The sequence below is a fragment of the Mustela nigripes genome, chromosome 1 (genome assembly GCF_022355385.1).
Source record: "Mustela nigripes isolate SB6536 chromosome 1, MUSNIG.SB6536, whole genome shotgun sequence".
NCBI lineage: Eukaryota > Metazoa > Chordata > Mammalia > Carnivora > Mustelidae > Mustela > Mustela nigripes.
The window spans coordinates 206837618-206851332 of NC_081557.1; the positions used below are offsets into that span (position 1 = coordinate 206837618).

The window sequence follows — 13715 nt, forward strand, 5'->3', positions numbered from 1 at the left end:
AGATGGCAATACTGCCAGGGCCTGCTTCTCTCCGTCTTTTGTCGGGCGGCAGGCAAACAAAGCCCTCGGCTGTTTCCTGACTCCCACCCGAAACTTGCGGGCTTGATGCTGCCCTCCAAGGACAGTTTGCGTGCTCAGATTGAAACCAAGTGTGTTTCCAGCCCTGGTTTCTGTGCCCTGCAGCAGTGAGGCATCTGTAGCTGGGAATCCAGGGTCAGGACCCCTCGTCTGCCCAGAGGCCTTGGAAACAAAGCAGAGAACATGGCGATCTTTCAAGGAGATGCAAAGATCAAAAGTGCCCAAGGAGCGGGTGAGTTTCTGGAATGAATCAGGCACTGGCCCAATGTGAAATGCATAGGGGAGACTCAAGTCGGCTTCCATCACAGCTCCATCTCTGCTGGGCGGGTCTGGTGTTAACCAAGGGGCCTCAGGTCACCTGTGGGCCCATCACTCAGCAGCTGGGCATTTGAGCAAGTCTGTGCCTCAGTTTCCTCACCTCTAAGTGGGGCAACAGCAGAGCACCCCCACCCCCCAGGTCACTGTGAGGGGATCAGATGTGGTCCAGGGAAAGTCCTGAAGACAGGGCCAGCCATATGGTACACACAGATGTGCACAGCAGGTGCCCATCGCGAGCTGGGGGCTTTTGCACAGGTGGCACAGCTAAGCCGGGGGTGGGCATCTTACGCAGAAGCCTCTCTGGGGGAAGGAAAACACGACAAAGCCTGGGTGAGCTGGAGAAATGAAGGGGGGGGTGATCAGGTGGCAGTGGGGGCTCGCCTTCCTGAACTCGTCCAGACCACCTGGCGGAATGAAGCCTCCTCTCAGCAGCCTGGGACTAAGGGAGAGAAGGCCCAGCATCCTGCCCGAGGCAGGGGAGGCGGTCAAGAAAGCACCCCCCCCAACACACACACGACACACACGTGCACACAACTAATGTGCGGCATGAGCCTCCCTTGGGGGAGAGAAGGAATCTGGGGCACGCACACAGAAGCCAGACACACATGGCCCCGAGCTAATATGAAGACCAGTCACCACAGAGGTTCTTGGTGGGTGGGGGTCATAAAACAGCGGGTGCCCCTTCTAGGAGGGTTGAAGAGGATCTCCGTGAAGGAACCAGAGGGCCAGGCTGCTTGGTGACATGAAGCACAAAGTACCCGCTATCTCGGGGCCCCAATGCTGGGTGCCTGCAGGGGACGAAGGGGCCCGTGCTAAGCATGCACACTCCCATACACGCCAGGGCCTGAGGAACGTCTCCTCGAGGCACATGGTCCTGGCACTGGTGTGATCCCCATGTGACCCCATGGGGCCGGTATGATTGTGCCTGCTTTACAGTTGCAGAAATGGGCTCAGTGTGGCCTCCTGACACCCTCAGAGGCACATGGCTCAAGGGCCTGGGCCAAGACGGACCTGTCTCTGGCTCTCCCTGGGCCACTCAGGGCCCTGACAATCATAACAATCCACGGGGACAGACACACGCTCCAGGGAGTCCCAGCTGAGAAACATTCCTGGAGAACTGGCGCTGGAGTCACCTGCAGAAAGCATTTTATAAGTTGTCGGTTTCAACACAGTGAATCACAAAATCCATTTAACTGTCCACAAGCAGCATTGCTTTTACAGAAAAGGCACCGAACGGATCAGACTCCTCTCACACAGTAAGGAAGAACAGTGTTCGGGAAATCTCTGTTCCCACTGTGTGTGTGTTTGTGTGTGTGTGTGTATGTGTGTGCATGCATGCCTGCATGTGTGTGTATACACGCAGGTGCATAGGCACCCAAGTCAGGTGAGGATGGCACAGTGTTTCCTGCTGTGGGTCAAGGTCAGGAAGTTTAGGAGGCAGTGGGGCCCTCAGGATGGGTAGGATTTCAGCAGGGGGAGGGAGAGAGGAGGAAGGCACATTCTGGGTGGGGCAAAGGGAGGTGGGGAAGCATGGGGGCAGGCCCAGAGAATGTGGACCAGTGCTGGTGTGCTGGGAGATGGGGACCTGGTGCTCAGGGTGGGACTGCACAATCCTATCTGTCATCAGAGGGAACAGTCTACACTGCGGGGATGGTTCCATTGAGAGTAAGACATCCAGCATACTGGAAAGCCTTGGGTAAAGTACCACAAAGAACACTGCCAGTACCAGTGACATTTCCCACAAACATCAGAGCCAGAGGCTTGGGGCTCCTTCCACCCACAGGAGTCCCGGGAGCTTGAAGACACTCAGACCAGGCCAGTGCTCCAACTCAGAGACCAGTCCTGCATGCAGCTTCCTCCTGGCGTATCTCCATCACAGGCCAGACCCATAACCATTATCACCCTGAGCCCTCACTTTTCCGCTCCAGACTGGATTCACCTGTGACACCCATGGCCACTCAGGGCCATGCTCAGTGGGCAGGAGGTGGATGGAGGATGGACCAAGCCCTAGCACCCCTGCCTGAGGGTCAGCGAGGCAGTCGGTCCCATGATCAACTGTCCTGTCCCACTCTGGTCCTCACACCAGCTCACTTCTGCCCCTGGGAGGTACCTCTGGGGAAGGCCTCAGGGAGCAGAAACCTGAAGAGGCCCCAGAGTGCCAGGGAGCAGGGCAGCCCTTAGCAGTCCAGCTTGGGGATGGAAGATGATCCCGAGGGCACTGGGGACCCAGGCCTAGGTGCATTCCAGGGTGGCAGCTGGCTCCTGAGGGGAGTGGCCACGTGAGTCCCCAGACCAAGTAGAGCTCCCTGGCCAAATGGCCCTGAGGAGTGGCCATGATAGCCCGGAGACCAAATGGACTCCCCCAAGAACCGTGCGGGACCAGGGCTGGGGTAGGGGGAGAAAGTCTTCCTCTCACTCCTCTTACTCCACAGTGCCTGGTGTGGAACCAGCCTGGAGAGTGCACAAATCAGTGCTGGAGCCATCAGATCGTAAATAAAATAGGGAAACGTGACTTCTGCTACCACCCAAGTCCATGCATCAAGAGCAAAGCTCACTGCACAGGTGGGAGCCCAAGGGACGCGGCCCACAGGAGGAGGAACCAGGCAGGGCACCTGGGCCCGGGACTTGCTGCCCACCTGGCTTCCAGCCCCAGCCCCTTACCTGTTCGGTCTGCTCTTTCTCGGCTCCGAGCACTCGGGGCCCGAGCCATAGCTGGGGCAGCTGTGTCTCCCACGTCTGGTCCAGGGCCAGCCTGGGGTCCAGGAGCTCGGGGCGCCTCACTCTTGTCCTGCTCCAACGAGGCAGTAGCATTGAGCCTCGAGCGGGCCTGGGGCTGCAGCGACGGAGGAGGCTGTGGGCCAGAAGGGCTGGCAGGGGGCGCACCAGGGTCCATCCTGCTGGCAAGAAAAACCAAGGGTCAGACACACAAGGGCGGCCAGGCCCAGCCTGCTCTGGCCTCGAGTGTTGGGCAGAAAGGGAACAGAAAAGAGAACGAGGGTAGGTTGGGGGGAGTAGCGCCTGGGTGGCTCAGTCGAGAAGTGTCTGCCTCTGGCTCAGGTCATGATCCCAGGGTGGGAAGCCTACTTCTTCTTCTCCCACTCCCCATGCTTGTGTGCTTGTATTCCTCTCTCACTGTCTCTCTCTGCCAAGTAAATAAACAAAATCTTAAAAAAAAAAAAAAAAAAAAGTAAAGAAAAGAAATGGGGTGAGGGCCACTTCATGCTCTGTATGAGATCTCACTCAACCTCACAGCAGCCCCAAGACTGTGCCCATTTCATAGATGAGGAAACTGAGGGAAGAAATCCATTCAAGGCCTCTGGCTCAACGGGCCCCATCGCAGTCATGAGCTTGGGCCCTACGTCTTCAGGCCCGAAGTCCCCTGCCTCAGCAGGCACAAGCCCTGTGACCTCAGTGTCCTTGCCTGAGCAGCAGGGATGGTGCAAAGTTGTGAGGGTCCAGTGAGATAATCCGCATGGAGCACTGAGCACAGTGCCTGGCTCAGGGAGCTGAAGCGTGGACTCCACCTTATATGTCCCCCCTCCAATCCGTGAAGGTGACCCTACTTGCAGATGTAATTAAGGATCTTGAAATGAGATCATCCTGGATTAGGATGGGCCCCCATCCAATGAGCAGTGTCCTGAGAAGAGGAGGGGAACACAGAGACATAGAGAGAAGAATGTCATGTGAAGACAGAGCATGGAACAGGAGGTGCGGCTGCAAACCAAAGGCCACCAGGGGTCATCGCCTTCACCACAAGCCAGGAGAGAGGCGGGGAAGGATGACCTCTCAGAGTTCCCAGAAGGAACCAACCACAGAGTAAGAGTTAAATGTTAGCAGGTAAGTGAACGGAGGATTGGATGCAGGGGAGGAGGAAAGGGGTGGGGAGCCAGGAATGGGGGAGGCAAACAACCCATGAAGCCAGGATTTAGGCAGATGAGCCCAACGGCAAAGCCCTCCATGCGAGGCCTGAAAGACAGGACAAGACCCACCAGACTTGGATGCCACCAGACATGAATACGCACTAAAAGGCAGAGTGAGGTGCCCAAGAACAGAGAATGGACTGGAACAGACTAGAGAGATTGGTGCTTCTACAGCCCTCTTATGACAGGGAAAGGGCTCAGTCAGTCAGTAAAAGGGACCTCATGTGCTGATTAGCAAAATGGCAGAAACCACCACTGACGCAATGGAGCTGAAAGCCCCAGCCCCAGGATCCCCAACCTGGGGGCCCTGGATGGGCTTCAGGAGACACAGACCCCTGAAACTGTCGGGACGACTTGTGCGCTGGATAGGGGACCGGGTGGCTTTTCCTTAGACTCCAAAAAGATGCCATGACCCTCCCCAGACTCAAGGCCACGTCCGTCCTTTTCACTGAGATGAGGAAAGCGAGCGCAGAGCAGGGAGAGGCTGCTCATGTGGAGATCTAGCCCCAGGCCCCCCCGCTCTGTGGTCCTGAGCCACAGGGCCATACCCCTCTCTGCTTCCTCCACTGTAAATGGGACAAGTCAGCTCACAAGAGGGCCCCATGAGGACCAGATGAGAGGACAGGCTGCACACGGGGGCCAGGCATCCCCAAACGCCCAGTGCCAAGCAGCAGGCCTGCCACAGTAGGGGCCCCCTGGATGTTTCTGGAGATGACTGTCACAAGAGCTGCAGTGGCCCCAGGAGCCACATGCCTGTTTCCAGGGGCTGCACAACCAGGTCTGCCCTGTCCCCAGCCACAGTGGATCCTGAAGATGGGATCTGTGTCCGCCAAACAACCCCATAGATTTCAATCTGGACATTCCTCCGTCTGAAACACTGAATCCTTATTTTAAAACATCCCCCAAGGGCAAGACAAGAACACAGCCGAGCCACATGAATCTGCTTGGAAATCAACGCACTGCTCGGTGCCGTTTCCAAAGTGCAGGCTTCAGGGAACCCAACCAAGAGGCGGCTTCTATGAAACTCGCCATTCAGCTGCACGTGTAGACCAGAGCGAGCACGTAGCCAGGAATGGGCCGGGGAAACCCGCGGTGACAAGCCACACGGAACCAAGTCATACAGGACACCCACCCCCTGACCCAAGATAGCCAACATGTCAGTTCTTCAGACCACATAGGGCCACGTCCTACCAAGCCACCTCCCATGGCCCGCTGCCCCTAGAATCAAGAGCCATCTCCTCAGAACAGCAGAGCACAGCTCACCTTGACAAGAGCCAACTTGCACCGCCACACCTGTGTCGGGAACAGCAGCAGGAACGGACGTAATATCTGGACTGTGCTCTGCTCAGTGCATGTTCTCGGGGGTGGGGGGCTGCACACAGTGCTGGGAGCCGGGTACCGCCAGTGTGACAGGCAGATGGGTGGCTTTGCCTTCAATCCTCACCCTGTTTCACAGACAAGGAAATGCGGGTCCAGAAAGGTAGGATACGTGCTCGAGGCCACACAGCTCACGGTGTCAGAGCTGGAATTCAACTCCACAAAGCCCGTTTCTGAAAAAGGGACCTCTCACAATCCAACCCCAGTCACGCCTTCCCTTCCCTCCCTGCCCCTCCCAGAGCTGCCATCTGGCCTGTACCGGTGCTCTGGCAGAGCGAGCCCTCCTCCTCCAGTGCTGGGGCCCAACGTGCCTCCTTCCTGGGAGTGTCCCTGCTGCCTCTGCTGAGTCCCATCTCAGGTAGAACCATCCTCTACCAGGAGACCCCAGGCCAGGGACAGTGTTATCTCTAGCCAATGAGACACAATTTTACTAACACATGACAAGGGGAGTGAGTCCCAGGACCTGCAGCCACTAAATCTCGCTCACTGTGTCTCAGTTTCCTCATCTGTAAAATGGGAAAAACACCTCCCATGAAGGGGTGCCATGGATTAGGGGTGTGAAAGAAGAGAAAGTAATCTGCAAACCATAAAACATTAAAATGAACAAACAACCAAGCAAGCAAGCACACCCAAGCTGGTCCTCCTGGGTGCTACACCAGGGCGTGGTTCGTTGAAAAACACATTCTGGGAGGAACCACAGGGAACCACAGGTTCTGGGTGGCCTGTGGGTTAAATATTAGGCATATCATACAACAGTAAAAATAACTGTTTTAAGTAAAACCTCTGCTTAGTAAGAATGGAAGAGTAAAAGAAAATTGATTTTCAGGGTCTCAGAGTTGCTCAAGCCCTTTAGGGAGAAAAGGGCTTATTATTTACAAACGAGACAGCTCACTGCCAGGGTTGGGTCACAGGGAGGATCACAGACCATCTTCTGGTGGAAGGACCCACATGGTGGTCCCACCTTTCCTGCTGTTACACGTTCTCTTGCCTGGGATACTGCGAGCCCTGCAGGCGGGGGCTGCGTCTCCTTACCCTGGAGCACCTGCTGCCTGGCGTGGCACGCATCCTGGATCTCATGTGCAGGGTACATGGGGACAGCCTCCTCTCGGGAAGGCAACAAGCTTAGGGGACCTTATTGTGTGACTTCAAGCAATTCCCACCCTGGAGACCCCAGGACCCTGAAAGCAAACAGGGAGCATCTACCTGCCTCGGTCCCAGCTCCAAGACGCCTCCAAACTGTCTGCTAGGGGGCCACCAATCCCACTGCCTGCTGATGGCCCCAGCAGTAGCCTGGAACCCGTCATTGTGTAAGACCAAAAAAGCAAAGTGGCTGGCATTCTTTCCATGTGAGTACCAAGGCATATTTTTATCCCATCAAAACACAAAATACCAACACTGAGGAGCTCGGCTGAGGAGCTGCAGGGACCATGCCTCTAGGGAGACGTGGAGCAGAATGGCCACGTGTGGCCTCCTGCCCCAAACGCTCTAATCTGGCCCCATTCTGCTCCCCTCCCCGGGCTGAGGGGCAGCCCCACCTCTGAAACAAGCCCCCATGGGAAGGCTTAAAGTTGCTCCAGCACCTTCTGACCAGAGCCTCCACACTAGAATCCCAGCCCCGGCAAAGAAGCAGGGATGCCCACAGGTTTCACACGCGAGGGTGTCTAACGTGGCCACACTTTCTGGCACCGTCCAGAGGGGAGTTAAGAACATTACATCCCCTCGGCACAGTGCTATCCTACAAAGATGTTACCCATGACCCCATATACAAATAAGCATTTAGGGTCAAGGAAAATGTTGGTATAACACTGTTAAGCCAGATTTAAAGCAGCATGAGAATTATCCTGTCTCTTTAGAATGAAAACGGCATCTACCTACAGAAAAAGATGAAAGACAAAATACTGGATCTCTCTGGGTGGAGGAATTTTGAGTGGTTTTATTTTATTCTTTTTTCTGATTATATTTCCCTAATTTTCTATAATAAACGTATAAGGTATTTGAAACGAAAACAAAATATATTTTACAACCTGCCTGTGACTGAGCTCTAAGTGAAAGAAAGGGCCCCGGGGGGTTACCCAGCATCTGGAGTGTCTGCTCCATCATGGCCTGGCCCAGCCCTCTGGCAGAGGGCTGCTCCTCAAGACAAGGGCACAAAGCCCTTGGAGGCTCCCAGATACCTATTTTTGCCCCAGAGTATTAAGGGCCAAACCAAGGAACATTCCGACACCACTCGATGTGCCAAGTTCATAGAAACAAAGTGGGAGGCAAGTTGGGAATGCCCTAGTCCTTCATCAAGGACAGCCACAAGTGTATGCTGAATGGCCGAGTCCGTACTACACACCTGCTCTGAGCCAACACCTAAACAGATAACTACAAAGACAAGCAGCATCTGGGATGCAAACACCCAGTGGGGGAAGGGGGTCTTGCTAGCCTTTGGAAGGCAGGGGAGGGACTGTGGAAAAGAGGTCTTGACTCAGCCTTCAAGTCAAGCGGGTGTGAGCCAGGTGAGGGTAGAAGGAAAGAGGAATGGAGGAGCGTGGGTATTCCAACAGGGGACTGTCCTGTAGAAAATGCAGTGGAGGGACAGTGACCAGCCGTGTGGCCAGGAAGGTGCAGGTGGCTGGGAAGTGACCGCTGGGGATGGGACACAGGAATGAGAGAAAAGGCTGTGTGGGCAGCAAGGGCAGGTCCCAAGGGCCTGAAGGAATGCCAGACTTTGGAGGCAGAGCTGACCCTAGGGCCAGGAGTTTGGGAGGACAGTGCTGAGCAGGGAGGTGACAATTAAAGAACCACAGGGGACAGGATGGGGAGCCCAGGGATGGGGCTGGGTGACCATCTGGGGAAAGGTAAGGAGGCCTGGTCCAGGGCAGGCATCTGACTGCAGCTCCGGGGCTGGGAGAGACAGGAGTATTGCCAACTGAATGTGAGGAGTGGGGGAGCAGAGGGTGACTTGGTTTGTGTCTGGGGGCCAGCACAGCAGTGCTACTTTCTGATGTGGGGACGTGGGAGAGGGCGAGAGCCATATAAAGCATCAAGTTCCCTCCCTCTTAGGATTCTTATCATCACCATCACAGAGCAGGGTTTGGTCTCTGTCCTAGGGCTCAGGCACCTCTGGGAGGGGGGGCCAGGACTGAGCTGGAGTCCCCCTCTTTGACCAGCCCCCAAGGCCGGTTGAGCCCTGGTGTAGGAGGGGCTGGGAAAGCCTGAGCAGGGAGCCCCCCTCCCCCCACCCCCAGTCTTCCATCCTGGGAGAGAAGGTGTGATGTGGTCTCCCAGCAACCTTCCCTGTGCTCAAAGGTCCATCTGCTTGGGGGCGTGGGGGTGCAGGGGTGCAGCAAAGGAGTGGTTTTATAAGCGAAGTTTCCTCTAAATCTCTGGTCAGACACCACGGGGCTCCCATGAGAAGCCCATCCCCTTGGAGACACGGGGCCAGGACCGGGCAGTGGAAGGCGTGGCCTCTGGGCTTCTGCTGACATGGCACCCTTGCTAGGGCCGCAGTAAGAACAGGTGACCAGCACAGAGGTCCCCAGGGCACTCTGCAAGTGACAGATCCTAGCAGAAGAGAAAGCCCTTCACAAACAGGCCAAATGCCAGGGTCACTGTCCAAGGTGAGGAGAGGCAGGACGGGGCTTGCTTTCAATGCAGACCCCGGACGGAAGGCTTCCCCAGGCTCTGTGCGGTCCTGGACAGGTCACCCAACCCCAGGGAGCCTCAGCTCCATCATGTGTCCACTGGGGCTCTAATTCCCACTCCTGTAAGACTGGGGTGGGGGAGGGGAGTGTAACTCTGGTACAACTGTTAGCTCCTTGGAATTCTCAGCATCAACTACAAGCACTGCGCGGGGCGGACATGGCTCCATCACATCCCAAAGGGCCGGGCGAGATTCCTCAGAAAGTTTCCATCTGTCACAATAGAAATTCATGGTGCGGAGGGCCAGCCAAGGGCCGGGTTCACCGGAGTCGAGCCGGGACCGAGAGGTACTGCCTCTGCCCATGCCCATCCCCTTACCTAAGAGCAGCCCCGGGGACAGTGAGCCCCGCACTGATTCTAAGTGGGTGGTGGGGGCCTCAGCTTGACCCAGGGGCTGCCCCCCCACCCCGGTGGGCCTGGTCCCCGGTGTGGGTCGGACCCCCGCCGATCCCCCCCCAACCCGCGCCCCCGCGGGCACCGAGGGCCGCTCTGGGTGCCGCGGAGTCCGGCCGACGGCCGCGGGGGAAGGGCCATGACGGGGCACCTCGGGACTGGCGCTGCGGGACGCAGGGTGGGGCGTCTCCGGCCACCCTCCAGCCATCCGCGGGCTCCCCGCGGCTACGGCCGTTGGCCGCTCGGTGCCCGCCGCGCGCGGGGCTCCGCGACTCCCGAGGGGGCTCACCCCTCCCCCGGAAGTCCCAACGCAGGCCCCGGCGGGGGTTGCCGCGGGGGTCGTCGTGCGGGCGGGACCCCAGCCCCTCGCCTTCTGGGGACCTTGTGCGGGGAGCCCTGGGGGCAGCCGCGCATATGGAGAAACTGAGGCCCGAGGCGGGCGGGGCCTCCCGGCTCCCTTTCCAGTCCCCCACGCGGCCGTCCCCCGCCCCGAAGTACTCACCCGGCCGCAAGTGGGCCGCCCGCTACTCTGCGACGCCTTCGGGCCTCCGGGCCTGTGGCAAAGTTGTTCGCGAGGAGCCGGACACCTAGAGGCGGGAGCTAGGACGCCGGGCCGAGGGAGAGACGCGAGCAGCTGAGGGAGCGGGCGAGCGCGGCCCTCCGCGGAGGGGCGGGGAAGGGGGCGGGGCCGTAGGCCGCGCTCCACTCCCGATGCGTCTCGGAAGACCCGGCGCCCGCTCGGTCCGCTGTGCGGCCGGCAAGCTTGCCAATCATCTCGTGCCTCCGCCAATCACGAGGCGCCTCGCCTGGCTACGGCGGACCGCCCCCTGGTGTAGCCAGGCCCGAGGGCCCCGCGGGGGGCGGGTCCGACCCGCCCACAGCGAAAGTTTCCAAGCCGAGTCGGCCCCCGCCCGGCCCACCGCGTGCTGGCCCCGCCCCGCCCCGCCCCACCCGCAAGGTGTTCAGTTGCAGAGGGAGGCCCTTTGCTTCTCCATCAGTTAACAGGTGGTTGAACTCTTGGACAAGACTCAGACCACCTTTCAGCCACCACTCTGGCCCCAGGGCCCCCAACTTCAGATTTATAATCACTGCTATTGCAGTATTAACTAACAATTGAGGGCCTGCTGTGCGCTAGACCCCTTAATCCCAGCCGTGCCAGAGGCAAAGAGGGCTCCCCCCCTCCACCATACAGCAGCAGGGAAGGAAAACTATGGCTTATTTAAATGCGTACAAGTAACCAAGTACAGCTTTAAATGCACGCAGTCCAATGCAATGTCGCACGCTTTTCACAAGGGAATTATGGAATTCACCTTAAAAAATACATTAACTTGGGGGGGGGGGGTGACGCAAGGCTCAGGCAGTTTGGGAAATCCTCTTCTTTCAGTCCTGTCCTGTGTCTGAGGAGGTGTAGTTTAAAGATGCGGGGGAAGGTCTGTCCTTCAGTCATGCCCTTGGGAAGATGAGGTCCTGGCCGGTGACCCACCCTGGGCTGTGTCTGCTCTGTGTCTGGTCCTCATAGCCAACCTGGGATGCCTGTCCTGGGTCATGGCAGAAGCTGCCTCAGAGTGGCTGCCAGAGATCTGTTACCAACATGTGGGGAGCAAAGATCCTGGTTGGTTTGGGAGGTGGATTCTATATACCAAACACACAGCACTGGGCACTTTAGTCAAAGCTGTGTAATTCAGATGTCACCTCCTCTGATTCATCAGCTGTGCCCCTCGATGTTACCCCATCTCATCTGAGGCTGTGAGGCTCACAGGGGAAGGAAGGAAATGAGCATGGAGCAGTACCTGCTCAGCCCCAAGTTCAGTTTTGGGGAACTTTCATACATTGAAGTTTTCACTGTACCCCTAATGAGTATAGCATTGAAGCAATGCCTGGAGCTCGTTTTTACTGATGAGAAAACGTCTTTTTTGTCTCTTTCTTAGCCCTTTGCCCCTTGAGGAAGGCTTTGCCATTCCATTGCTAAGCTTCTAGAGCATGATCTTAGTTTCTGGCCTGCCCTCCCTCCAATTTGTGCTCTCTCACTATCAAATAAATAATAAAATCTTTAAAAATAATTTAAAAAATTAAAAAATTGTTCAAAGACTATTACTGTCTGTGGTATCAGATCGATGCCTATGGAAGAAAGGGTTTCCAAAGGTCCCTGCATTCCCACTGCATGTGTGTGTGCTTGCCTATTTCATTAGGGCCAAATCCTAAAAATAGAAACATGGATCCTGATAGGATTTTTCAGGTCTCTAGATACAGTTTTACCAAAACAGATTTCTCAATATTGTTTCCACTTCACGTCTGAGAGGTGTACACTGGCCTGGGGAACTAATTTTTCAACCCCTTTCTTACTCCAGTAAATGAAAAATGGCCTCCCTGCCTTTGTAATCTCCATTTCCATGCTAACTAATGAGGCTAGACTTTTCTTGTTCCTTAAGTTTGTTTTTTTAAAAAATATTTTATTTATTTATTGGCTAGAGAGTGAGAGAGCATGAATTGGGCAGGGGTGGGTGGAGAGGGTGAAACAGACTCCCCGCTGAGCAGAGACCCTGACACGGGTGGGGCTTGATCCCAGGACCCCAGGATCATGACCTGAGCTGAAGGCAGACACTTAACCAATTGAGCCACCCAGGCACCCCTCATGTTTCTTAATTTTGATAAGCATCTGCTTTCTCATTCATCTATTGGGTTCCTTAGGCCCTTTGAAAACTCATGAGATGCGTTCTTTTATTTCCAGCCTCCCTTCTTTACCACCTGTCCTCCCCTTGAGCTGGTAAGATGGGGGCCGACCTGAATAGCTCATGCAGCCCACCCTTGGGGCCAGCAGCCCTCTTCACACCTGGGAGGGTGGGAGCAGACAGGCCTTCTCCAGAGACATGGGAGCGCCTTGCCAGTGCTGTCTTCATTGTCTACAAGAACATAAATGACTCGTCATTCACCCTCTTGCTGGTTGGCCACCGCCCCAGAGACCACCATCGCCCTGTCCTCACAGACCTGACAAACAATAACAGAGAGACCAAGACATTCCCTTCTGAGGGGACACAATAAGCAGAGGAAGAGGACAGGTTGAGCAGCCCAGGCCGAGCCTGGACACACTTAACACACTCTGTGGAGCAAAAGGCCTTGAACGTCGTCGGTGGATTCAGAAGAAACATCGAGGCGAGGAAAATGAGCCAACGGGAAGATAAGAGAAAATGCCTCGGAGGGAGGAGGAAAAGCGCATGAAAATCCTGGAGAAAACAAGAGGCTTCGGGCAGTTCCAGGAGGGAGAACCCCTACCTGTTGGGAGAACCAGAGGGAGCTGGTGGGCAGACAGAAGTGAAAGAAAGTTTCCAGAGGAAAATGTCTCCAGCTGCAGCTCTCTGCTGTGAAGGCTCCAAGTCCCAGAAGGGGAGACCATGTCTTGCCAAGTTCCAGCAAGAATCAGTCCCAGACGAAGGCAGGAGAATCAGCATAGTGCCTGCACTTTGGGAACCTAGGAACAACCCAAGGACTCTGATGATCTGATCAAGGAGCCCTCCCCCTGCTGTGATGGAATTCCTCTGCTGGGGAAAAGGAAGGAAAATATCCCAGTCGATAAGACACACAGAAGATCCCTTTTATCCACGGGAGGGCCTCTCTCACCGGGACAGTTCAACTAGAGTAGAGATCTCAAGATAGAGCACAAAGAGAGAACAGATAACGCTGGTGGACAGTGACCCTTGCAAAATACTCGATTTGATCTGAATATCCCTGGGATTTTGTATGATCACTGCTAAGTAAGGATTCTTGAAATTTGTGCCACACGCTGTAAGAGAAACCTGTATTCATCTGGGAGTAAACATAGAATCAATGTCAGCCACCCCGGAGCAAGGGGCCACGGAGAGACTGAAGGGACATCCTGGCATCTGCTGGCAGGGAGAGGAAGGGAGCGAAGGGCTTGCTCTGGTGCGAGCAGGAGGGGTGGGAAAG

The 13715-nt window shown here is 56.1% G+C and overlaps 1 protein-coding gene across 3 annotated transcripts in view; it reads right to left on the reverse strand.

Annotated features, from left to right (window-relative positions):
* The window catches only part of WFS1 (wolframin ER transmembrane glycoprotein), a 30180-nt gene extending 19721 nt beyond the window's left edge, over window positions 1-10459 (reverse strand). Inside the window, exons 1-3 of one of the 3 annotated variants that reach the window (XM_059380531.1) lie at window positions 10276-10459; window positions 5580-5761; window positions 3058-3290 (exon numbers count right to left, since the gene is read on the reverse strand). In XM_059380531.1, the coding sequence (XP_059236514.1) occupies window positions 3058-3289 (232 nt within the window). In that variant the 5' untranslated portion in view covers window position 3290; window positions 5580-5761; window positions 10276-10459. Of the gene's footprint in view, window positions 1-3057; window positions 3294-5579; window positions 5762-10275 lie in introns of all 3 variants that reach the window. The other 2 variants (XM_059380522.1, XM_059380539.1) reach the window with 2 other exon arrangements.
* Between the last annotated feature and the right edge of the window lie 3256 nt (window positions 10460-13715).